The sequence below is a fragment of the Rattus norvegicus genome, chromosome X (assembly GCF_036323735.1).
Source record: "Rattus norvegicus strain BN/NHsdMcwi chromosome X, GRCr8, whole genome shotgun sequence".
In the NCBI taxonomy this organism is placed as follows: domain Eukaryota; kingdom Metazoa; phylum Chordata; class Mammalia; order Rodentia; family Muridae; genus Rattus; species Rattus norvegicus.
In genome coordinates, this window is record NC_086039.1 from 39,397,054 (window position 1) to 39,424,690 (window position 27,637).

At 35.3% G+C, this 27,637-nt stretch overlaps 1 protein-coding gene across 8 annotated transcripts in view; it reads right to left on the reverse strand.

Moving 5' to 3' along the window:
• Rps6ka3 (ribosomal protein S6 kinase A3) overlaps positions 1-27,637 on the reverse strand; it is a 106,092-nt gene that overhangs the window by 71,128 nt on the left and 7,327 nt on the right. The window contains exons 2-6 of one of the 8 annotated variants that reach the window (XM_017602129.3): positions 12,017-12,110; positions 11,355-11,385; positions 11,015-11,051; positions 5,645-5,665; positions 4,909-4,965 (exon numbers count right to left, since the gene is read on the reverse strand). In XM_017602129.3, the coding sequence (XP_017457618.1) occupies positions 4,909-4,965; positions 5,645-5,665; positions 11,015-11,051; positions 11,355-11,385; positions 12,017-12,053 (183 nt within the window). In that variant the 5' untranslated portion in view covers positions 12,054-12,110. Of the gene's footprint in view, positions 1-4,908; positions 4,966-5,644; positions 5,666-5,979; positions 6,026-11,014; positions 11,052-11,354; positions 11,386-12,016; positions 12,117-27,637 lie in introns of those variants that run through there. The other 7 variants (XM_063280249.1, XM_039099978.2, XM_039099974.2 and 4 more) reach the window with 7 other exon arrangements.

A 27,637-nucleotide genomic window follows, 5' to 3' on the forward strand; every position in this document is an offset into this window, starting at 1 on the left:
CAAATGTTATATTAAGCTGAGTACAGAACATTGGCCTGTACAAACTGTAAGATAATAAATGTGTATAGTTTTAATAGGTGATTAACATAGCATTTTAACCATCACCATGAAAATTATTAGTAGCTGTCAAAAAAACAAACTTTTAATTGTATTTTAAGGTAAGTACATTTTTTCAAGTATAAGGCTAATATAAATTTTGGTAATCTTTGTAGGTTTATTTATTTTGTATATATGTGTGAGATCCATGCATGTGAGTGACTGCAAACATGTAAGTGTGCATGTGAAGGCCAAGGACTGACAATGCATCCCTTCCTTTATTGCTTCCCACTTTTGTTTTTGAGGCAGGCTTTCTTACTGTTTCAGCTAGAAAGATGGGCCAACAAGCTCCTAACCAAGAATGCAGCTGTCTCTGCAGCCCCCCAGTGCTAAGGTTACTGGCTCATGTTACCATGTACCTGGATTTGAGGGGAGTCCCAGGGGCCCAAACTCAGACCTTCATGTTGGCAGAGCAAACATTTTACCCATAGGGCCACTTCATCAGCTGGGTAGTCTTTTGGATCTAATTACATTACAGAAATACTAAGTTTGTACATGATAACTGAACCTAATTCCACATTCACTAGAATGTTCATCTGCATGGCTGGTAGTACCATAGTTCTAATTTTCTCCAGCCCGTCTCTACAATGGAGTTCCTAGATGCGAGGGTTAGGGGTGTGACAGGTGAAAGTACAGGCTGTATGACATCATATGACATCATTGTAGACTACAAATAGAAACTTTGGAGGTTTTCCTTCTAAAAGAATTGTTACACAACACAAAAGGTTCCATGTTAATATTACTGATATTTTTATATGTTTATGTGTCAATGTACATTATAGATGATGATGTTGATTACCTTAAATGGTTTGAGGAGTAGGAATCCAGACAAAATCTAAAGATAGTCCAGCACTAGGCTTTATATGTGGTTTCTGCACAGCTGAAGCTTAATTCATGCAAACAATAAATTAACAAAATACTTACTAGACAAAAATTGAGTGCTATAAAACAATGAATAAGCCATATTTGGTCACTCTTCATGCAGCTGCATTTTAGTAGGGAATATAGACAAATAAATGAAGGAAGGAATCTAGTGCTGTGCTTGCATAAGGAGGGGCATAGACAACTATGGCAGGACAAAGGAAAATGTGTACTTAACTCAAGATGGAAGTCAAAGTGCCAAGTTATGTTGGGAAGACATCTCAGCTAAAGTGATATCTAAACTTGAACCATGGGGATGATTGAAAATTAATGGAGGCCAGGCAGTAGTGGCACATGCCACTAATTCCAGTTTTCAGGAGGCAGAGGTAGGTGGATCTCTAAGTTCAAGGCCAGCCTAGTCTACAGAGCGAGTTCAGGACAGCTAGGATTACACAGAACAACCCTGTCTCAAAAAACAAAAACAAAAATAAAAAAGGAAGAAAAAGAATTAAATGGAGGGGGTGGATGGTTAAGAACAACAGGAGAAAAGATACCTGTGAAAGTGCTAAGTAAAAGACAAGTTGACATATTGGAGTGAGTGGACTCTGAGTACAAAGTGGTGTGGCCAGAGAGGATGAATAGGAAGTGTGGAAAGGCCTTATAGGACACCACAGGTCATACCACAGAATTTAACCCTCATTTAAAAAAGAAAAAAACTATTCTAAAATAAACTCATTCTTCCATAATTCATAAAGATTTGTTTGATTTCTGAAAAATAAACTTTTGTAAAATGTTGAAAAGCCAATAGAAATCTGTAACTAGGAAGGAATGATGGTGCATTCTATAATTCCATCAAATGGGAGGCAAAGGCAAGAGGATCAAGAATTCAAGGGCATTCTTAGCTATACAGAGAGACTGAGGCCAGCCGTGGTGAATTTAACCCCGTCTCAAAACCACTTCTTTATTAAAGTAGAAGAGAAAAACAGACATTTATATTATCAGTAACTGGATGTAAGACAGCAAAAACAAAAGACATTTACAATAACAAAAATTAAAATGAGGTGTGGTAGTGTAGTCTTATAATCTTAGTACTAGGCAAAAGAATTACCAATTTGAGGCCACCCTAGGCTACGTAGCAAGTTCCAGGCTAAAAACTCAGAGGGGAAAAACCCAAAACAATAAGAAGAACTATAAAATACATATAAATTATCTTACCTTAGTAAAAGTGTATAAAAACGGCATGTAAAAGCCACAACGCTTGAGAAAAGGTACATAAGAACACTGGAGAAGGGAATATGTCTAGATGTGAAGACTCAGTAGTACTAAAATAATTTTATCATGTTAGCCTATAAATTTGCCACAATTAATATTGAAAAGTCATAATACATTCTTCAGGAGTCACCAACAAACTGAATATAAGATTATTGAAAAATTAAGTACATAAGAAGGTTATATTGAAAAAGACAATCCCTACACCAATGACCAGCATTCTGATGCAGGAGGGAGACACAGACAATAGTAACACCATTTAATGGCTGAAAATGATCTGTCTACATGACAATGTGTAAGACTCTTGGAACACCAGAAGCTGGAATAGGCAAGGAAGGATCCTACCCTGGAGCTGCCAGGGATGCATAGTCTTGTGAAACTCTGACATTGGACTTTTGACTTCGCAAACTGAGAGAATAAATTTCTATTGTTTCAAGCCTCACAGTTTGTACTAGTTTGCTATGGCAACCCTGGAAAACTTGTATGGTGTGTAAAAGAAAATTAAAATACTCTGAAAGTGGTATTTTAAATGAGTGGGTAAAAAACGAATTTTAGTTATTGAATAAATAGGAATCAGGGCAACAGGTTTATCTACTTGGTAAGTAAAGTCAAATGTAAACATCATACCACAAATTAAAATACCAAAAAGATGAGATTTAAATGAAAAAACAAAAATACAAAACAAACCAATGACACAAGAAAAATAAAAAAGCTACTAGGTCAAAATATAACCATTTGTTTTAATAACAGGGATAGGTATTCTACGCTAAAATCCAGAAGCCAGTTGTGGTAATTTAAAAATAAAAATTTATGTATATATTTAATGCAAAGCATAAAATCAATGTTTAAAAAACTGTATAAAATATTTAGGAGACAGAGAGTAAATATGAGGTTACTATCGAGAATATATTCAGAAACTGTACAAAGCAAAAAGGAAATGAGTTATCCAAAAGAAGATCATGTTAAACATAAAACATGAAGGTCAACAATATATGGATACTTAATAATAAAATGGGATGTAAACTAAAGCGAGAAAGTATTAAATATTTAGAGTGGCTCATGAAGACTGTCTTCTGATAACACTCCAGTGTGGGATAGGTACTATCATATGTTGAAACTTTACACAATAGTTTTGGAAGGCATTTAGTAATGTCTATTGGAATTTAAATGCTATACTTTTTGGCTCAATGTAACATTTTTTTTCTTTTTTTTTTTCAGAGCTGGGGACCGAACCCAGGGCCTTGCGCTCACTAGGCAAGCGCTCTACCGCTGAGCTAAATCCCCAACCCCTCAATGTAACATTTTATGTAGCCTACTGAAATATAAGTTTATAAAAATCAGTGGAAATCATATTAACTATAAGATACACAAAGAATAGTAGTATGTATGTAACCACTGTAAAAAGATGCAACCATTTACAAAAAGGGATACATTCATGTATGTTATGAAAAGATGTTCAAGACACATAAGTGAAAAAAAATCAAGTTGCCCAATTACTGTCATATGTATAGAATAATAAAATTACAGTTGAGCTGCTGATAATGGATAGCTATTGGGGGGCTGGGAACACCTTACTAATTCATTTATACATATTTAATGAGTACTTAATGTGTGCCAAGTTCTAGGTGCTGGATCAATATTGAACAACAATTTAAAAAGGAAGAAGTAGTCCATATCTGCTTTCTGTGTTAAACTTTTTTTTTTCTTTTTTTCCCGGAGCTGGGGACCGAACCCAGGGCCTTGTGCTTGCTAGGCAAGCGCTCTACCACTGAGCTAAATCCCCAACCCCTGTGTTAAACTTTTTTTTTTGGATATTTTTATTTACATTTCAAATGTTATTCCCTTTCCCTGTTTCCTGAACATAAGCCCCCTATCCCATCCTCCTCCCCTTCTTCTATAAGGGTGTTCCCCTCCCCATCCACCTCCACCTTCCCCTACACTGGGGCATCCAGCCTTGATAGGACAAAGGGTTTCTCCTCCCATTGGTGCCCATCCTCTGCTACATATGCAGCTGGAGCCATGGGTCTGTCCGTGTGTACTCTGGGTAGTGGTTTAGTCCCTGGGAGCTCTGGTTGGTTGGTATTGTTGTTCTTATGGGGTTGCAAGCCCCTTCAGCTCCTTCAATCCTTTCCCTAATGGGGTTCCTATTCTCAGTTCAGTGGTTTGCTGCAAGCATTCGCCTCTGTATTTGACGTGCCCTGGCAGTACCTCTCAGGAGACAGGTATATCAGGCTCCTGTCAGCAAGCATTTCTTAGCTTCATCTATCTTACCTAGTTTAACATTTCTTTAAAGTATGACCTTAACATGCACATGCATACAAATGAGTATGTACACATCCATGTACTCACCTACATACCCACACCTCCACCACACACAGAAGCACAGTGTATGCAACCCAGATAAGTATGGAACTTATTTTTAACCCAGGCTGGTGTCAAACACGTGCCTCTATTGCCTCAGTTTCCCAAGTGCTGGGATTACAGGCCTGTGTTACCAGATCTGTCTTTGTCATTCTTCTAAAACAAATCATAAATAGTTTTTAGAAAGGACTCTGGCATATTTTGGTAAATTATTGTGAATTCCTTATATTGTAAAATGATTGCTTTGCTTAGTTTACATTTAAGAATAATTGTATAGTATCTGATTTGTCTCTGTCCTTTGTGACACAATATTTTACTTACAGTTTGTGGATTAATCTCCTCCTCTCCCATAGGTTCATCCATAATTTGCTGTCCATTCTGTGAAAAGCACAGCAAGTAGAAAGTTACCAAAACAGATTTTTACATCAGAATCATATGAAGACAGACCAAAGGAAAATAAATCAACAAAACTATCAACCCATCATCTACAATCTCTCTACCCCTAAAGGGCTTCAGTAAAGTAGAACCACCATCTAAGATTGAAGGTACAACAAGTTTTGTTTCAAGAGTTCATAGGTAATTTAATGATTTGGAATATCTGGGCATTTTTCCATGGAACTAAATAAATAATGATCACCTTTCCAGGTGAGCTCTTAGGCTTCATGGGTAAAAGCATCTCAAATGATCTGTCTTAGTTAAGCCTCCCCAAACATCATTTGTAATGCTTGGTACAGCAAAACACATCCAAAACTCCAATTCCATTCCTAATTAATCAGAAAACTGATTAATTATTGTAGAGAGAGCTAAGCTCAATCTCTACGTCAAAATAAGTTCCAGATGAACTAAACAATGAAATGTAAAAAAAAGGTAAGCATTAGAATCTGGTGAGTACTAGCTACAAGCTAAGAGTAGAATCAAAAGGAAAAAGTGACATTTGAATCTAGAAGTTATTCTGTCAGACACAAAGGATAACAAAAGACAAACTGATTACAAAAAACTAAAGCAACATGACAAAGAGTTGGTATCCTTGATACATAAAGATCTTTGTTTTACAAACCTGTAAGAAAAAACGATGAACCTCAACAGAAATGAGCAATAAGGGAAAAAAGAATTCAGCCTTAGTGCCAGTCATAGAAATGCATAACCCAAGATACCTTTGCCTTCCAAGTCAGTAAGAGTTTACAAAAAGACTGAAAATGACACTCAGTGGGTATGGGGAAAAGCAATCTGGGTTTACTGGTGGAGAAAGTATAAATCAGCATAATCTTTCAGGAAGACAATCTGAGTCTGTATTAAAAACAAATATCACACATAAAATTTTAAAAGTTTCCCATCCATTCTACTTCTGTTAAAATAGACAAGTATACAAAGATGTATATACAAGATGCTCACCATATTTTTTTTTCCATAAAGAACTCCAAATTGGAAACCTAAATTCCTAACAATAGAGAACTAGTTAAATATAGTTTGGTGCATCCATATAATGGAATACTATGTGGTCATTAACATGATGATAAAGATGTAAATTTATTGACATGGAAAGACAGTCACATATAATAAGTGAAAAAGCAGTTTACAAAACAATATGGATTGTAACAAACCCATTTAAAACAAATATATACATCAAAACATGTATATATTTGCATGGGAAAACACTCTGAAAGAATATACATCAAAATGTTAACAGTGGCTATCTCTGAATAGCAGAATTTCAGATGTCTTCAGCTTTTATTTTGCTTATTTGAATTTTAATGTATCTACAATAAATATGTATTTTTATGTAATTGAAAAATAAAACCAGTAGGGAATGATGACCCTTGCCTATAGTTCCAGAACCTGGGATCTTGCGGGAGGAGGTGTGTAAATTTGAGGCCAGCCTGAACTATATAGCAAGCCCATGAAAAAATAAACTTAAAACGATGGAATCCAGGAATATAAAGGGCCTTCTTTTATTACCTCAGTGAACAAAAACCCTCTAACTCCTTGTTGAGTCAACAAATATATCAGGATCTAGGTTAGCAATTTTTAGAGGATTATAAAATGGAAGGAAATAAAAGGCAGCCCCCAATGTCACATAAGGCAGATTCTCTGAATGTGAATTCCTGGTTATCTAGCGTTATTGACCATCCACTCATTCATTCTCCATTGTTCATGTATTCATGCTATGCTCTAGGTACTGACCCAGAGATAAATGTAAATATGTTTTTCATCCTAAAAGGCCTACTGACTAAAACAAAAGGCACCTATATTCTGAGGTTACAGGTTGTCTATACAATTAACACAAAGGGTAAAATTGGTGTCAGAATGCAGGAAGTGGAGGTGGTGCATGTAAATAAAATCTTAATTTCCTGAGTTACCTTCAGAAGCTACAGTATCTATAATCACGTGGTAAGGACATCTGAACTATCTCCAAGACATACCTTTCTCCTAAAAGGTATAACTTTTATTTAACTGAATATGGATTGTTTTAAATCCAATCCAGGGACTCCAAGGAAGCCCTAAACTAGTTCTTAAGAACACTGAGTTAGAGTCAAGTATGTACATTCAGATTCCTATTCTCATACTACTAATGGTGAATGAAGCCTTGGACAAATTATTTAAACCATATAAGGTTTATTTTCTGTACAAGGAAAGTGACAATTTAGAGAGTATTATTCAGAGGCTTATGAAGATGAAAGATACATGAAAACCTTAGTATTTGGCATTCAATAAACAATCAGCATTAGTTATTTTTTATTATGTCTAGATATAGTCATATCATCTATGGCTGGCTAACCTGTTCCCTTTCCTGTATTTGTTCTTAGTGAATGCCATCATCTGGTTATTGTATTTACCTGTTGCTATTAGTTGGGTTTTGGAACTCTTGGTCTAATTGGAGGCACACATATTCACATGGGATAGAATTTCAGAACTCTCAGCTCCTTCTAAGTTTTGATGCACGTAAAACAACCATCACAACTTTGAATTTACTTCTAAAGCAAACTGGTACCACACAAACAGCACTAAACTTGCAATTTGTAAAGCCAGAGAGCTGGTAGTCATAAGCCTTGTGATTTGGGGAAATCAGACTTATTCCATGCCTATCATTTTCTCTGTTCACATGGGGATTATCTGTCTTGTCTACTCAAAGGTTTATTATTCCACTCACAATTCAGATCTTCCTTTGTTAACTAACAATGTAAAGTTCTATTAAGATGAAGTAGCTTAGGGATAAAATGATACAACATAAAGTCCTCTTCAGAATAAGTAAGACATCTCAAAAATCTTTTGCTTCAACTGCATTTAATTTACTTAAATTCTTTATACCTTGGTTTTTTTTTAAACCTATGTTCAAATTCTATCAGGACAAGAATATAGGTTCCTCAGATAGCCCACTACTAGACCGCCTTGGAAAAATACTGCTAGACATAATTTGTCATTATTCAGTAATTTTTCCTCAGTCATGTGTTTGAATTAAGATTACTGATAAATGAAGATTAATTTGCTTTTAGAATACCTGAAAAGTTATAGGAAGTAAATCGACATCCATGCCTATAAAGTGCCCAAGTCTTATCTTTTTCCAGATAACTCAAGTTTCTTCAAGTATTTAAGACAGGAGACTTGAGATCCCATTTTCTGAGCATATCCTTGACTCTTCTTAGAGTAGCATATTAAGACATACCCAGCATTATAAGTCTGATTTTAAAAATGCAGGACTAAGGGCACATCACCTTCCGTGTCCTAGACAATAAACTTTCATTGACGCTGTTCACATTTGCCATATTCTAGGTATGCCTCCCATACCTAGAAGTTTCTGTTCGCTCATTCCTTGTCTTTTGAGATTTATTTTAGTTTTAATTATGTGCAGCTGCACGTCTGTGAGTGGGTATGTGAAGGTGCAGCATCTGGAGGTGCTGACGGAGGCTAGATGTCTTGCATCCTCTGGATTTAGAGACGGTTGTGAACCACCTAACATAGGGGCTGGGAACTGAATGTGGATCTGCAAGGAAAACTCCTCCTAACTATTGATCTAATTCTCTAGTCCCATCACTTATTTCAATTGGGTTTGGTGGTAGTAGGGGGGATTATTTATGCCATAGGTGTGTGTATGAAGGTCAGAGGCAACCTGAAGGAGTTGGGTTCTCTTCTCCTCTGTGGGCCCCAGAGATTAAACTATGGTCATCAAGCTTCCCAGCAGGTACTTTTACTTGAATAACCATGTAAAAAATAACCATTTTTAACTTACAGTACAACTTATTATGTGGCAACAGCATACCTTTACATCTTAAACCTATTATTACTTATTCCCACAAAAAGTCTTATATTTTGATTAATTCTTTCTCACCTGTAATCTATTGCTACAGTTACATAAGGTGGAAAAATACCTGTAAACCACGTCACTATTTTCAATTTCATGTTACTTACAAATTTTGATAATTATCTGCTCTGAGCAATTTAGCTAATTAACGCCAAAAATAAACATTTTAAGAGATGATTGAAGTGAAACACAACCCCAATGGTATCCTATTGTTTTAATTGGATTAAAACAATATTGTTTATTGTTGGGGAATAATCTACTTCTTTCTGAATTTAGGAAAGACTTAATCTTGAACTTCATTATTAAAGAAGGAAAATATGAAAACCAGTATTATACTATATACCAACATTAAAAACTTCCTTTTCGAGTAAAATAGAAAATATTTGTTTCAACAAACCTTTGGTATCATTCATCAAAACAAGAATTCAAACATTATTAGAAATGGATGTTACTTTTGCACTTAAGAAGTTTATTTCCCCTTTGAAAACTTGGTCATCACTACAGATTAGGATAAACAGATGACCAGTATGACTCAATGCTAGACTTCCTATAGTTTCTAAAGGTAGTAGGAGAGGAGCTACTAAACAAGAAAATGTAGTTCTACAATTTTAAGACAAAAAAAAGGTGTGCACTGAAGGCAGACAATACCACTTTTAAATCCCAGGTACTGCACACACTGGTGCAGTTAACTGAGCGTTGGGTAAGCTAATTAAAACTTTAAGCTTCAGTCTGTTTACTTGTAAGATGTATACAGTGCCCACCTCACAGGATATTGTAATTAGAAGGAGCCATCACAGGATAGTAAATGTTACATTTTCTTATTTGCTTCAAATCATCGGGAAGTGTTTCTATTTCTGCAGATAACTTCTAAAGATGTTATGCCGTGAGGAACAGGAGAGATGCCTCTCTCACCACTCCCAGCAGTCAATTTCCTGCCAAGCAGGATAGAAGAAGAAGAAATCATTCATATATGTGCTATTTTTCTATCCAATGTGGCTGAAGAGTAAGTATGGAAAAATAGTTTTAAAGTGAAGCAAATGTATTTATCCTCTCTCATCCTACCAAAATGCCTGCTAGCCAAAAAAATAAAATAAAATAAACTATAGAGTGTGGCAGATTGTACATATGCAAATGTGATATAAAATACTGGAAAAGGTTAGGAAATGCTAATCATGCTTTACTTTGTTACTCTGAAATGTGTAAAAAGTCACAAATTGGAATAACCCATAATATGGGTCTGATAAGAACAAATGAGATACTCACTTCAGTTTCAGCCCAAGTTGTTTCCAAAACAACTTTCCATGTTATATCAGGGATCATTAAAGATCACCTTTGAGGTGTGATGACAGGCAAGTCAGTCGGTAATTCTAAACTGAGGGTTTCAATACCTCTCCATTATTCTCAACTATCTTGAAGAAAATGCTGATATGTTAAAATTAAAACTATTTTATTATATAAAAATGTTTCATTCTTAGCAACCCTGTTATAGAGATTATTTTGCTGCAATGGAACGTTACATTATATATTACCAGGGTGTTGTCTGATATCTCTGAAAAAATATAAGGCAAATTTAAATTTTTTCCTTGACTTTCTAACAGGAGATCATCTGGAAGAAGTATATTAAGGCTAAGAAGTGATCTGTGACAAATGAAATTTGACCTTTACCTTTGTAGGCCATACCAACTACTTACACTCTCTTACCTATAAATGAACTGCACAGAAGAACACTGGGAGAAAAGAATTACTCATAGAGAATAATGGTCTGAAATAACAGGAAAGAAAGAAGGAAAGGGCCTGAAGCCATAATATATTAATATGGAGAGTCAAGTTGCAGGAAGGAGCAAGGACCACACTTAAAAAAACAACCCAAACCAAAACACCCTCACATTTCCACAAGTGTATCTGCCTTCCAGAGTCCCTGACCTCCAGCAGAGGTTTTCCTGTTGAGAGTGTATGTAGCACAAGTTTTGTCATAAAGGTGCTGTGCAGGAGGCAGTAGAAACCTCTTTCCAACTTTGGCCAAGACACCATTGTATTGTTCAGAATCCAAAGAAGCTTCTATGCAATCACATTGAAACAATAAGAAACAAGCATTTTATATTCTTAATAAGGAATGTATATAATCCTTACCAATGTGACAGGATTAAGAATCAGCTCCTCATTTATCCTAAGGAAATATCAGAGATGTGCATAAAGACTTATGTACAGTGATATTCATTATACTTTAAAATAGAAAACAATCTAAATGACCAACAGGGGACTGGTTAAATAAATCACAATACATCTATTCATATGTAGGAACACTAAGCAATAGTTAAAAATCAGGACCTAATAAAAATGATGCAAAATATGCCTGCAATGTATTACATTTAAAAGGCTATAAAATTGAAAGTATGATCCCAATTCTGTACCCTCCCTCCAAACATGGGAGCATGTAACTAGCAAAACATAGAATCTCAGCAGCAGTTACCTGGGCCATAGGATTTTCTTCTTGGTACTGTCTTTTCAAAATTATATGCATTTGTTATGTATTTTTAAAGAGAAAAAACAATAAATGTAATTAGAAAAATCAGTTTATTTTCTAGTTACAGTGCTGTTCTGCCTGCTTTATTAGCTATCTTGCTACCAAAAGTTTGCTAGTACTCAGGACTGTTCTATTTTCTAGACTAGGTAGGTATGACCTTTGCCTGTATCTACACTTTTAAGTTTATGAGGGCCCTTTCTTAAGTTTTTTAATTTAGTTGTTCTTTTTCTTTGGTCCTGTTGTTGTGGCCTCAGAAAGTAAAGTTTAGGCCTAGATCCACCTCATGTTTTTTGAAGTGTACCCCTAAGGGAAATTCTGTTTATGAAACAAGTTATGTTGGGAATAAAGAAATGAAAACACAGCAGCCAAAATTAAGTCTTGTATTGTGAATAGCAAGTATCAGAACACACATTGCAGAAAACAAAATCCATGCCACAAAGGACAAACTTGAGTAAATGAAATAAAAGAAAGAAAGAAAAAAGGAAAAGATTTAAAAACTATGGAAGACAGACAGAAATAATCTATGAATAACAAATGTTCCTAAGAAAAAACAGAGCAGATTAATTAATCAAAAGTATAAGAAAACTTTCCAGTTCTGAAAAAAATACCTGAGACTGCAGACTGAGAAGGTTCAACAGAGATCATCAACACCAAGACATGTCCTGGCAAATGTTTTTAAATTTCAAGGATAAAGATATACTCCTATAAGCATACAAGCAGAAAAATAGGTTATTTCAAAGGTACTACAATCAAATTGACCTCAGATTTCTCCTCAAAATAAAATGCCAGAAGATGATGAAGCAATGACCTATAGAGAGTTAAAAGGAAACAGTTAAGATCTAAGGCTTTTATACCTCACCCTAGTTTTCAAGCTCAAAGGTTGTATAAAATTATTCTTACATCTGCAACATCTTATAAACTGTCACCATCTTGGAAGCATCTTTTTAAAAATAAACTGTTCAAAGGCACACTCTAGAAGACCATCAGGAGAATAAAGAGCTCAAGAATATGAGAAGAAGGAACATCTACAGACACCAAGTTAATATCCAGGAATGGTTGACTAATACAATCCTACTAAAGGAGAATGTGGAAAACTGAATATGTAATTGCTGTAAATATATGAACAATGGAAAAGAAAAAATATTTTATAGAGTTAAGATCTGCAACCCTGGAATAAGTTAATATGGACTCAAAAAATAGCAGGAGAAAAAAATTAATTCTCCATCCTTCCTAAAAGTGTATTTAACAACCATTATGTTTAGTTTGCATCTAATAAGTTTTTGAATATTTAAAAAACACACAATAATAAAAATAAGTATTTATTTCAGTCCAAATCATTAAAGAAGGTACTCTGTGGCAAATAACACATGATAGTCCTTTATGCTGACATCATCATTGAAACCTAAGAATATAAGTATAATTAAGGGTATTTCACAGTTGAAGAAACAAAAGCTTGGCAAATAAATGAGTGAATGGCAGAAACAGGACTCAAACACAGGTCTTTAGCTCAATTGTCTTTCTTCTATCTTTCACAATTTTCTCAAACAAAACATTCCATATGAAAGAAGAAAAAATTCTCAGGGAAATAAAACAAAATGACAACAACCGTTTTAAAGGTGATGTAGAATATTTCAAATGTCCAATTAAAACAACATGACTAAGTATTTGGTGCTATTGGAGTCTTTTTATTTGAACTGCTAGAGGCAGAATTCAGGACTTCATACAAGCTAGACAAATATTCCACCACTAGGCTGTATCTGTAGTCTTCTTACTTTTTATTTGGAGACAGGGTAAGTAGCCAAACCTGGCCTTGAACCCATTCTACAACTTAGGTAAGCTTTATTCTTGCAAGCCTCTTTGGCCTCAGCCACCCATAGGTTTAAACCTCAGTCCCAGACCCAGAATTATTTTCAAGTGAGATAATGGTATGACAGTATTTTAATTTATTTTTTAAGAAGTATGATATATTTATATAGGAGTTGGCTTATCTAGGATTAGTTTTAAAACAATTCACTAGAGATGGTAGAAGGAAGTGTGTAGAGTAATTTGTGAGAGGGGTCATGAGTTGGTCAGTTTTGAGGCTGTATTCTTAGAAAATGGTGCTTAACCATGCTACTTACACTATACTCTGTGTGCAATGCCTCCCCCAAAACTTTTAGTAGCCTTAGATTTTGTAATAACAACAATATTTACTGTCAAAGAAAAGAGGTAAGTATAGAAAACCATATTGAAAAAGAATGCATGCAACTAACTTTTTGCAGTTCCAGGAACTGAACCCAGGCCTTCATGCATGTTAGTTAGGCAAGTGTCCTATTGCTGAACTATATCATCTCCAAACTCTTCACTGTACAATTAATACACACTTTTAAAAATAAAAATGGTAGCAGGTGTTTGTAACATTAATACTAAACTTGAACTCTAAGACAAAGAATTTGGAAGGTGATCACAAAGGTCATTTGGACTAAAGATACCAGTTCTGAACCATTACCAGTACTAGTAACGGTTGCTATCCCTTCCTGAGCTCTTGCCCACTAGGTAAATACTAAGTATTATTATTTCTGATGCTTCTAACATCCGAGAGACATTATCATCAATTTACAAATGGAAAATTAAACCAAGATGGACTTGTCAATATTTTTAAGAAGTACAGTCTCAGCAAAATGCCCGGCACACAGTACATGCTCAATAATACATGGTTAACACAGGAGAATATCCAATATCATGTCCAAGGATAAAAGCAGGGCCCACATTTAGACTCAAATCTTAACCTAACCCTTCTGTTCTCTAACCACACAAAATATCTTTAATATTACCCTATTACAGCAAGAGTACAGATTTATAATTCCTTCTGTGTATGTTTCTTTATTTGCAGGTCTTAAATAATTAGCATGTGTTATTTTTTAAACACAAACATAATCAAATAGTAAATCTGCAAACGTCGTACTAAACATTCAGTCACAGACTAAACAGACCACAACACAAAAGCAGATGTATTAGGACTATAATATGAAATAAATGGAAACAAGGGAGATATGAAAACTTTAACATGAGTTATTAACTAACATAAAAAGAGAATAAGGACAATATCTTGTAATTTATACCAGGATAGGTAAATACTACATTTTAGTCTAAAACGATGTAAAAAGATTAAGGGCTCTTTTAAGTATCTATGAAAAGTTATAAAAACTGTGTTCTAAGCCATACAGCAAATGTAAACATTTTCAATATTTTCTATTTGTAATTATCTGTATATAGGAATGTGTATATGAACTAGAGTTTAAGTTGATTATGAGCATGCTAACAATGGGTGTTGGGAACTGAACTTGGGTTCTCTGATCCGTATCTATTCTCTAATCTCTAAAATTACTTTTGTAAAGATATACTTATTTTGTGTGTGTGTGTGTGTGTGTGTGTGTGTGTGTGTATGCGCACATACATACAGTGTATATATGGAGGTCAAAGGACAAACCATGGGAATTCAATATTTCCTTCCTCCACATTGGACCCAGAGATCATATTTGGTTTGTTAGGCTTGGCCCACCTCAAGGGTCCTAAACCTAAAATTACTAAAAACAGGAATCACATATTTTCCCTGGTTATGATAAATTAAACTAGGAAAAACCCTATAGCAATCACCCAGAAACTAATGTTCTTCTAAATAACCATTGGGTTAAGGAAATGAATAATAACAACTATCATATACTCACTGCCTGCCTTTTAAATTATAGTGTTAGCTAATGTTACATATTCTATAATTTATTTCCAATTATTAATGAACCACCAGGTATGATATTATGTATAGTAGAGATTAAGGAAGGTTGAGAGTGAGAGTATTTTAACATCATGGCTATATCTGGTAAATAAAATAAATGAATCAAAGTCAAAATGCAAAGGGCCCACTAAACAACTGTAGGCAGAAATGCTATTGTTATATAACTGTTAGAATTGATACCCATGTATGCTTATTTATCTCTATGCATAATATAAAATTTTATAATAAATTGGAGAAAAGCAAAGTTCTTGAACACAACATGTTCTGAAAATAATCACTTTGTAAGCACATTATTCTAATAGGGTATGGTTCATTTTTCTAACATTTAATTGGCTGAATATATTTCAAATCCTATTATCTCCTAAGAAGTGTTTTTATAATCTATCCCCAATAAAGTAATGAAAAAAAGATAATGTAAAACTAGACAAGGCAAGGAATCAAAAGTAAACATGATTTGCTGTCAAATTTAGTTCTAAAAACTAGTGTGATCTTGGAAAAGTCACTTGGGGGAGTACTTATGTACAGTCCTCAGAGTTCTATGGGCCAGTTTCCATTCGAGAGTCTGCAGTAGACTGTGGGGAAGCCCTTAACGCTGAGAGTTCCCTCAGCTTGAAAATGAATAATCCTTTGATTTTAAAAATTAAGTTTTAGATTCTTTAAGCCTTTGTAAGTTTTTCTCACTTGAGGAAGTTAGCAATTCTGTGCTCACAGCTACTTTATACTTCTTTCTGTTGCTAGCTTACATTTTTAACTACGACTCTTTCATTTGTATCCAGAAGAGTTTATCTGCCTGTATCCATCAGTGATGCATCTGCTCCCTAGTGTAAAGAAAGATAATTCTGAACAATGCATGAACAGCTGTTGGCACCTAAAAGAAAAATAGAAAAAGTATGGTTTTCTTTACAGATGAAGGACTCTAATTCTATTTTATAATTTCCATAATCCAATCTTATAGTATTTTACTAGTAAAGAAATTGGCATAGTGCTAATTTTAATAACTCATATAAAGATTCCTGATTCTATTGTTCTCTTTAAGAAGTGGTATATCTCCAATGACCAGGATGACTTTCCTGTTAACATAAAGGACGTACAGTGCTCGCATAACACTTGTGAAGCCCTACATTCAGTTTTTAGCAACACAAACACAATATAAAATAGAATTATTTGGACTTCCTCTACACAAAAACAAAATCAGATTTTTCAGAAGCTCCATGACCAAGCACCTTGGATGACTCTTCTGATTACACAACTCTGGGAAAACAGTGTAGTAAGAGAGTATGGGTTAGGGTGTTTCAACACCTGGCTTTCCCTTTATTACAGGTGTCTCTAGATAAGTAATTGATTAACGGGCTTCCCAATCCAGGCTCAAATACTCAATTCACCAGAAGCTGTGAAATGCAGGATACTCAACCATATGGTGTATTCAGTCAATTTCAGCTTCTTTTTTTCCTGTTAGGGGAAATATTATCATACAAAGAGCATTTAAAATTCCCTGTCCCGAGTCCCCTCTCATTTTAAGAGTTAAAAACTCAAAATTAATGATTTTATTATTTCGGTTGACTAATTCAGAGATCTCTAGAGCAAGTATGATTTGTTTAGTCAGTTTCCAGAGTCTCAAGAAGCCTTCATATCCAAATGAGAAATACTGTCAATCTTATTTCAAAGGTCAAGCCTTTGTTTTGGTGTGACTGTGGCAAAATCACCTGAACCTCTATTTTCATATTTGTTTTATGATCATTAGTTTTGTGTTTGTTCTAAATATTTTCATAGAATCAGTTTATTCTGTAGTTTTATCAAAAAAGTGCTGCCTCCCTTCCAGTTTTTTTCCAAACAAATTTAAATTGCCTTTTTAAAAACTGACCTGTTTAGGTTTCCGGTAAGATGTTGAAGGCCAGAGGTCTTCCTCAGTATTGGAGTTTTTCAGTATCTGTTTTCTTTCTTTTTTTTTTTTCAAATATTTTTTTTCTTTTTTCTTTTTTCCAACCGAACCCAGGACCTTGCGCTTCCTAGGCAAGCGCTCTACCACTGAGCCAAATCCCCAACCCCTGTTTTCTTTTTAATTGACAGGTGCTGCATTTATTCTCTGCTATATGCAGTTCCCACTTGGAAAACTTTTCTGGATTCTCTGCTTTGTCACTCTAATCACCATGTTTATTCCTTTGTCAGACCACAGCATTTGATTACTGAAGGTACATAGAAAATCTTAAAGATCAGGTGATTACTTTTAGTTTGTTTTTCCTCTTCTTTGCCACCTTTTTTTCCTTCTTCCCTTTTTCTTTTTTGAGACAGTCTTACCATGTACACAAAGCTAGCCTTGAACTCAGAGACCCAGCTGAGATTTTAATCTGCCTCCATGCTGGGGCACTCCACTTTTATTTAAATGCTTTAGTTCTTTTAACTTTGCCTTTAATTTTTAAGACAAACTTGTGCTAAGGGTTTTAGTTGAATTGGAAGAAATTAAAATGTCTACTATGTTGAGTCTTTCGACCTGTGACCATACCTATTCTTCACTCATTTAGACGCACTTAGGAACTTTTTATTTTCAGCACATAAATACTACATATAAGTGATACTATAGTTTAATTTCTATGCATTTGTTACAAATACATACATTTATATACATAATTTATTCTTGTGGCTAACTTTGTATTTTACAACCTTGATGGAATCATTTATTTTGAAAGTTTGGTAGATTTCCCAAGATTTTCACTGGAGAATAGTATGTGCTTGCAAAAAAGGGCAGTCTTATTTCTTTCCATTTTTAAAGAAATACATTATTGTGTATGAGTATAAAGATATATGTTGTGATTGTGTGTGGGCTAACCATGGACAACAATGGAGTTCAGAGGACAATTCTGGCAGTCGTTTTCTCCATCTAGTGATTGAGGTAAGGTTTCTTTTGCTGTTGCTGGCATGCTGCGTATGTTAGGCTAGCTGGCCAATGAGTTTGTCTGTATCCACCTCCCACCTTGGCATATGAATTCTAGGATTACATACATGGGTTTGGGGGGCTCAAACTCAGACCATGAGACTTTCACAGCAAATGCTTTTTACCTGCACAGCTATCTCACCAGCCCTTACTACTTCCTGTAAAGCTTACATGCCTCTTTGCTTGTCTATTATGCTGGCAAGAGCTAAGACTATGCTAAACGTAGTTGTGAGAATGAACATTTCTGCCACATCTCTGGATTTTAAAGACAAAACACTGATTTTTATTTTTGTAATTACAACATGTCAACTATGGGGCTTTCTTATTCTTTATCAACCTGAAAATGTCCCCTTCTCAGTTTGCTGAGTTTTCATCCTAAAATGTTTAATTTAGCGTGTGTATTTCTGCATCACAATGCGATTTTTTCTTGAATTTTTAAACTGTTTGGACTATCATCAATTCAAACTTTTCAGTCCTGAAATGCTTCTATTTCTGGAATCATATCTGGTTGGTTATTGTACTTGAGTCTTTATTGCTGTGATTGAGGCTAATATTTTGTTGAGGATTCTGGATCTATGTTTTTAATGGTACACTGCTCTGGAATTTCTGTACTGCCTATCTAACAAGTCTCATAGGAAATATTCTTCTTCCCCCTCTATTTCTAGGGAGAAGTTGTCGAATTTATGTTGCTTCTTTATTCTTGATATTCCAAGATTTCTTCTTTTACCATTTCCTTCCTGTTTTGAAGGAACTTCTTTAGCCAATTCTTTGAGGATCTGATACTGACAAAACTCTTAGTTATACTGTACCTGAAACTACTATGGTTTTACCCACATTTCTTAAAAATATTTTCACTGGGTTTAGAATTCTAGGGTAACAGTTCTCCTTCAGAGTTTAAAAATGCTGCCCTTCCCTAGAGTCTGATGCTAAATCTCTGGCACATACACCACTTCTATAGGTTCTCAATAGCTGCTTTAAAGATTTTAATTTTCCATCTTGCTTTTAAATTGCTATAAATTATACATGAGACTTACTTTCTGAATCAATTTAAGTGTACAGTTCAGCCAAGCTTTGTGGTATTCACATTGGTGTTGGACCAATCTTGCAGAATTGAAATTCCATACCCATTTACCAGTAACTCGTTTTTTTAATAAAAGTTTGATTTTGATGACTCAGAGAATGGATTACTGTGGACTTATCTTGTGATTAATGAAGACTCTGGAATCTGGAGGACTGTACCTTTTGTCTGATTTGGGTAAATGTCAACCATTAAATTTCTTTAGGTGGCTCCCCTTTCTGGGACTCTCTAAAAACATGAATTTTAAGTCTTTTTAAATGTCTTGTTCATTTCCCCCAGGTTTTTTTTGAGACAGGATCTTACACTGTAACCTAGGCTATCTTAGAACTCACAGCAATCCTTCTGCCTCAGCCTCTCAAGTGCTGGGATTATGGGTGTATGCCGTTACACCCAGTTAGATGAGTTATTTCTCTTGTTCTAGTTTCAATAGTATGATTTTCTATCATCTCTACTTTTGTTGATTTTTATATTCAGTTTATTTCACCTATATTTTTTAGTTCTAAAATTTGGTTCTCTCTTATGTCTTTTTTTTTCTGAGACAAAAATTTCTTAGCTGTTCATATTTACTCACTTTTAAAAGTTCCTGCTTAAAATCCTGACCAGGAAATTCTAACACCTAAATTATCAGTACTAGGGTTTGCTGACTTTTTATATGTTTTTTTCTTCATGGTTTTTGATGCAATTTTTAACTGTATGGCAAGCATTTGAAGTGGTTCTTATTTAATGTACTCTGGCAGGCATTTCCTTGTTGAGGTGTAGTGTGAGGGCAGGATGAGTATATATGTTCTCTAGACACTACCAAGACTACTTAAGCAATAGTGGAACGATGCTTCAAATGCTTGTTGCAGATATATTCAACTATATGCTTGGTTCCAGACAGTGAACAATCAGCCTGGTTGATGCTGGGGGTAAGGTAGAAATTCAGTGTGAAGTATCCCTGCCTTACACACTTTACGTCTCATTTTGGGTTTTTGGTAGAGGCTCAACTTACTGCTGACAATATACTGAGAAAGAAGAACACAACTTCCTTTTAAGGGTAGAATAATGAGAATCCAGCTTCCTTAACAATCTGCAAGTCACCCAGCAGAGGGAACCAAAGCACTGTCCATTATTTTTCCAAGACAAGAAATGGGTAATTAGAACTTAAGTTTCCTTAGCCAACACCCTTGGGCTGAAGCGGGCAAAAAACTGCCACTTGTTTCTTAGAGATAGAAAAAGATATTCCTATCAGCATTTGGATAGATTAGAAGAAGAACAAAGCTTTAACTTTACTGAGCTTCCATATCCCTGTGGTTAAAGAGAATGGAGTTTTATTTGAGCATTTTTTTTTGTGTCTTGTAGTGCATCTTGTCTGTGATATATGGTAATCAGTAAGAAAGCCCACAGACCTCATTACTTGTATTTCTTTTAGATTCCCAGGTTCATAGGCAATCTGGCTTCTTTTTCCACTGCTCCAGTGTTCCTGGTCTTATTTGTTGAATTTCAGTTGGAAGGGAAGACCTGGAAGTTGTAGGGATCCTCTATCTTGGCAGAACCAGAGGTTTCTTCCAAGTGATATTTATATTGAAAATGACATTTGTTTTCTAGTTTGCACATTATCATTAAAATTGTACTATGGAAAGTTGTTTCGTTATAACAGATTATAATTTTCCTCTAAATATCCAATTACATCTGTTCCTATTCCTGGCCAAACTTAGCTTGTTCTATGCTATTTTGGCTGTCTGTCCAGACAATTAAGTATTTTTAGACTAAAATAATCCAAAGAAAAGACTTCTACTTAATTCATTATTACCTAGTACTATATTTCACACTAAAAGGAGCGACAAGGAAAAGAACATTTAAAAACTAGTTTACATGTTCTTTTTATTGATCTAGGGCATATCTTATTTTAACTTGCCTATAATACTTGCCTATAATATTCCTCTTTAAGGACCCTTTTTTAACTGATACCAACGCACGTACACACACACACACACACACACACACACACACACACACACACACTGTAATAGTTATTCCTCTTGATTTCAATTGCTAGCTAGACACACACACACGCACGCACGCACGCACGCACGCACGCACACACACACACTGTAATAGTTACTCCTCTTGAATTATTTCAATTGCTAGCTAGACACACACACACACACACACACACACACACACACACTGTAATAGTTATTCCTCTTGAATTATTTCAATTGCTAGCTAGATCTTGGAGGAAAGAAGCTAAGTAAGGACAAAGGTAAGAGGTAACAGAGATGGAGTCTTAAAAAGAATTCATCTAGTAAGCTGATTTAACTTCACAGTTTTTTTTTAGATTTATTGTTCTGATTATCAATGGATTCCTATACTTTTGCTTAAAAATTTATTGAGTTTCTAAGACCAAGGGGACTATTTACTGCCCCCGTTCTCAAGTACTGTCTGTAGCTTTCTATAATTAATCTATAGCCCCATGCTGTGTTCCTCAAGGAACTCTCTGCTCCTGCTCACATAAGGTAGAGTAGGTAGTGAGGCATCCTAAAGTATGTTCATAGGACCTAGGCCTTTCTGAATCCAACTGAAAAACCATTGTTCTAGGGTAAGTTTTGTATTTATTACATCTAAAATGAAATTGAGAACACAAACATATAGGCTATTTTCTTTTTCTCTAGGGAAAAAAACACCACTTAAACTCCCAAATCAGTAACAAGCACACAAATTAGGACAAAAAGCAAATGGAGCTATCCCTAATATGATTAGTTACTAGGAAAATGCAAACCATAACAATGAGATATTTTAATTACTACAGACAGTTTCAGTAAAAAAATGTATCACTTGTTGGGGAGAATGTGGAGCACTATCACTAAGGACAATGGAAAATGGTGCAAATGAGTTGGAAAACAGTTTGGTAAATCCTCAAAAATGTTAACAAATCATGTAACTCCACAACTTTACTTCTAGATACATAAGACAACTGAGAACATGCATTTACACAAAACTTCTACTCAATCATTCAAAATACCATTATGCATAATAATCAAAAAGTAGAAATTTGAAATAAGTCAAATTCCATCAGTTGGTGAGTAAACAAAATTCGGTGTAGTCACACAACATGGATGAGCCCTGAAAACGTCACAGTGAGTAAAGACAACACACGAAAGGCCACATATATTATATTATATATTATAGGATTCCATTAATATGAAATGTGTGGAATAGGTAACTATAAAGATGGAAATTAGGTCACTGGTTGCCAGTGAGTGTGAGGAAAATGTGACAGTTAATGAGTAGGGCATTTCTTTTGGAGTAAGGGCAATGTTCTGTAATCAGACAGTGAGAAAACAAGTCACTGACTGTGTTGGTTACTTTTCATCAACTAGATACAAACCAGTCACCTGGCAGAGGGGACCTCAATTGAGGAATTGTTTCTATCAGACTGGTCTGTGGGCATGTCTGTGAGTGTATTTTCTTGCTTAATGACAGATGTGGGAGGGACCAGCCCATTGTGGGTGGAGCCACCTTGTAGGTGGTCCTGGGTTATATAAAAAGGGATGAGCAAACCATGGGACCCCAGTGTTCCTCTATGATCTCTGCTTCAGTTCTTACCTGAGTTCCTATCCGGACTTCTCTCAATGACCAGAACTTCCCTCAATTATCAGGATGTGTAAGCCAAATAAATCCTTTCTTCCCCAAGGTGGTTTTGGTCAATGTCTTATGACAGCAACAGAAAGCAAACTAGGACACATACTTTTTAGAGATAAATCTTGTAGTCTATAATTTCTATCTCAATTAAAAATTAAGCCATTCACTTGTTTAAAAATCTAATGAAATAACTAATTTTTCTTATACTACAGCAACATAACATTTTTTCAATTTTTTAAAAAATATTTTTAGTTAAAGCAGACCCTACTTCCTGGCACTTTAAAGAAGTATCTAATAACCCCCCCCCCCACACACACACACTGAAAGTAGGAATCAAATATCAACAGGTAACGATTCATTTAAAAACTGCAAAGAACAGGCCACATTTACTCAAATAGATACCTACCTATGGGCTTCTGTAAGGAGAGCTGTTAAGTAAGGTTTAGACAGTCTCCTTCTTCCCCACTTCAAATACAAGACACTTTGTTTCAGTGGTAGCATAGCTGTTTAGAAATCTCAAAGCATTTTCCCATATAATATGAAATACATTTACTATGGACAGTTTAAAAAAGCTGTATGTGCAAAGCAGTATTAGTTTTTACTGATACACTATTATTATGTAGTCTCTATTAAGAACACCATTTCTAGTTCATGCCAGGATCACATCCTCCATTGGGCCCCTATGTGAGAAGACTTTCATACATGAAAAGTTGCCCATCTTTCTAGGTCATTAACCTCCTTAGATTCTCACAGATACAGCTACTTATGCAAACCACCTGGATACTTTATGCATGCAGATGATTTCATCTAGATGGAATCACTCATCTGGATGTTCTCAATTCAAGCAGGCCAACCCAGGGGAAAGTCAACACAATTTGCAATCTGTGAGACTTGGGTTTGAAATGGTGCCCCGGTTTACTAGCTGTGCAGTCTCATGAGCAGTTTACTTCCCCTTTGCCCAGCTTTTAAGGGAAGAATAATTATATACCTCATTCTAGTTAATATATACTGAGTACCTAATCAAATGGGCACTGAGTAAATTTGAGTGTTCACATTAACCTAGGAGAGAAAGAGTAATGACCTTGACATACTCCACAGTATTTGATTACAGGTAACCTCCAAAGTTGCTTCTTTACACCAAGGACTGGTTAAATTTTCCAAATTTACAAACTAAAGGCAGGCTGATTTTTATTATTCTGACAAAGAGAACAAAGTTAAAATTAACAAAAAGAAGAGGAAAATAGTTGAATTTTTACATAGTGGCTATTTAAATTTCTCTATTTAAGACAGTTGGGAAATAATTACTTTTAAATTATATTTGTTGTGAATGGAAAAATGAAGTTTAGTGAAATAGAGTGTTCTGAACAGGTCTCAGTTTGTGTGTATGTATGTGTGTTTGTATTTGAGGCAGGGTTTCTATGTGTAACCTTGGCTGTTCTGGAACTCGCTATGTGCCCAGGCTGTCCTTGAACTCACAGAGATCTTTCTGCCTCTACATTCCTAGTGCTGGGATTAAAAGTATGCACCACAACACCTGGCTAGGTCTATTTTCTTACATAGAGTAGGCTAAATCAATCTTAGCTAAATAATTCTATACTAAATTAAAAATTAAAAGGTTCTAGTTCCGCAAGACACTTGAGCCCACTTTCAGTTTCAAGTGGCACAGTAGAATGTAAAAAATACAACATGTGAAGTTACCACGCAGCGCTTTTTCATTCAACAACACAGAATATAATTATGTACTTTTCTGCCCTATTTCCATTGCTTTGTACTTCTGTCCACAAGCTCAGTCCAGAAGAGGAAGCTTATAATTGCAACATTTTGGTAGCTAAATATTCTCATTGCTTCACAGGAAATGCCACCAGACAAACAACTGAAGAGTAGAATCATGGGTTGTGAGTGTAAAATCACTTAAGAAGGCTTATAAAAATCATCAATATAGAAAATGGTTAACTTTGAAAAACATGTATTAAATATATTTTCCTTTAGAAAAATACCTTACCCTGTTCATTTCAAAATACTAATATGCAAAAAATGGAAAACTGGACACTGAACCAGAAGGAAAGGGAGGTTCTATTTGTGCAAATCCTATAATCTATGAGTGCACTAGTCTATAAAATAGACAATAAACACAGGGGACTATTTCAACTAAAAATTCACGACTGGGATGTTAGCTTAGTGATAGGGTAATTTCCTAGTATGTGTCCTGTGTTCCATCCCCAGAATGGATGACTTCTTCAGTCACAGAAGACTGTATTTCAAGTGCATATCAACCCACCATTAATACTGAATTCAACAGTGCTAAGCTACAAGATTTAACTTTATAAAATAATTTATTTTTATTGAGATCGGGTGTGGCAGGTTGCAAGTGCATGGAGATGCCCACAGAAGCCAGAAGAGGGCGACAGATCCCCTGGAGTTGGAGTTACAGGTGGCTAAGTTCCCCAAGGGATATAGATGCTAGACACTGAAGTCCAGTCCTCTGGAAGAGCAGCAGGCACGCTTAACTGCTGAGCCATGCCCCTGCTCCTTTCAGTTTATAAAAATCAACATATACGCGTGCATGTACAATGTGTAAAGAGTGTGGGTCTGTATGGGCCAAAGTGCACCCGTGGAGCTCAGAGGACAATCTTTGAAGGTTCTTCCCCTCTACCTTATTTGAGTCTGGCTCTGTATTCTTTTTCCTCTGCATAAGGCAGGCCATCTGGCCCTTGAGTTTCAGGGGATTCTCACTGTCTGCCTTCCACCTCCTAGTAGGACTGTTAGAATTATAAATGCATATGCTACAAATCTGTCTTTTGTATGGGTTCTGCAAACTCGAACTCAGGTCTTCACGTTATATGGCAATTGCTTTTATCCAGGTTCGTTTCTTTTTCTCCAGTTAAGATGAAGTCTCATATAGCTCAGGCTCATCTCAAACTTGATATATGTAGTTCAGGATGACCTTGAACTACTCATGCTCAGGTGTCCCACCTGCCATTCTCTAGTATGACTTGCATGTACCACTATGCCCAGCTAACTTCTTTTTTAAAGCGAATCTTCATTATTTTATAGTGTTTTCAGTATAAAATATCACCTCTGTTATCAAATGAGTAGAAATACATAATATTTTAATTGTGAGGATTTTACTGTATGTTTTGTAAGATTTCTAGAGCCAAGATTTCTTCCTAACTACTGCATACTAGATGCAGTTCAATTTATTAGTGTCAAAATGGTCTTCTGCTTTAGGCTATCATTTGATACCTGCTTCTAACACATATCTTATGACTGAACTGAATTTCCTATATCAAGCTTTGTGAACCAAAGGATTAGAGCTAAGTGCACAGAAATCTAGATGACCAGGTCAGATTTAAAGATCTTTGTATATAAGATGACATACAAAAATCAATTTATATGGTCAACAAAACATAATCAACACTTAAAGTAAGAGACTGTATTGGCTGAGATGGAGAAATTCTCTTTAACTTCCTTTGGCTATAACACCACTATTATAGGAGAGAAGGATGAAGAAATCTAAAAGTGCTTTTGGATTGACCTCTAAGTGTAGAATAATGAATATTTGGGAAGCCAGCAAAATCTCCCAAGAACTGAACTGGACTCACAGTGTGGGAATCTAACTCTATGTGGGGGATATCGATAAGCTCGCTTTCTACTTTACAGCTGCCTGGTCATCCATTCACATTCTGTTTCCTAGCTGACATTTTTTAGAGACGGAGATAAATAATTAAGCCATTTTGTTATGGTATACGGAAACATAAATTATCATTTACAATTAGGTAATATTTCTAGTAAATACCTCATCTTCTGTGTATGTCTATCCCAACCCTCAGTGACTTATTATAGATGTCAAGTTGCAGTATCAAAAAGTGGGAATCCCTGGTCTACATGATGGATAGAGCCTAAGAAAAGACTGAGGATGTTCTTTTACATTATTTGGTTAATTTAAAAAAGAAAGTCAAAATATTCCTATGTTAAAAATGGCTCCACCTAAATATTACTAGCCTTAGTTTTCTACTTTCTGGTAGCTAGCTGCAGGCTAGAAGCAGTTAATTTAAAAAGGAGAGTGTAGGGGTTGGGGATTTAGCTCAGTGGTAGAGCGCTTGCCTAGCAAGCGCAAGGCCCTGAGTTCAGTCCCCAGCTCCGGAAAAAAAAAAAAGAAAAAAAAAAGGGAGAGTGTAAGGCAGCAGGGAGACTGACAGAAGAATAAAGTGGCGTATGATAAACAAAACAAAACACCCTTTTAAGAAAAAACCTGAGCATGGTGGTGTGCACCTATAATCTAAGCCCTTGGAAAGCTGAGGCAAGAGGAACAGCAGTTCTAGGCCAGCCTAGTCAGTCACACAGCAAATTTGAGGCCAGCCTGGACTATATTGAAAAACAAAAAGGGAAAAATTAAAAATTTTAAATACCTGACAAAAGTAGGAAGTTTGTATAGGGGGCTATTTAGTAAAGGCTTGATATTAAAGAACTATGTAACAAATGATTATCAAAAGTTGAATTAAAAATTTTAATTTTTAAATATTTTATTAAAAATTATTTTTTTTAACATTTATTGATTAGCTGGGAGGGGAGGAAGCACAAGCATGTCACTTCGTACATGTGCCATGTCACGCACATGTGTGGAGATCAGAGGACAATTTATGGCAGTTGTACCTTTCTGCTATGTGGGTCTCAAGATAGAATTTAGGTCATCAGGCATGGTGAATAAGCATCTTTACCCACTGAGACATCTTGTTGGCCTTAGGTTATATTTAAATTTTAGTTCACTATTGAGTTGAAAACTTATTGTACAACTTAGATATTAATTAAAAACGAAATGAAATTTT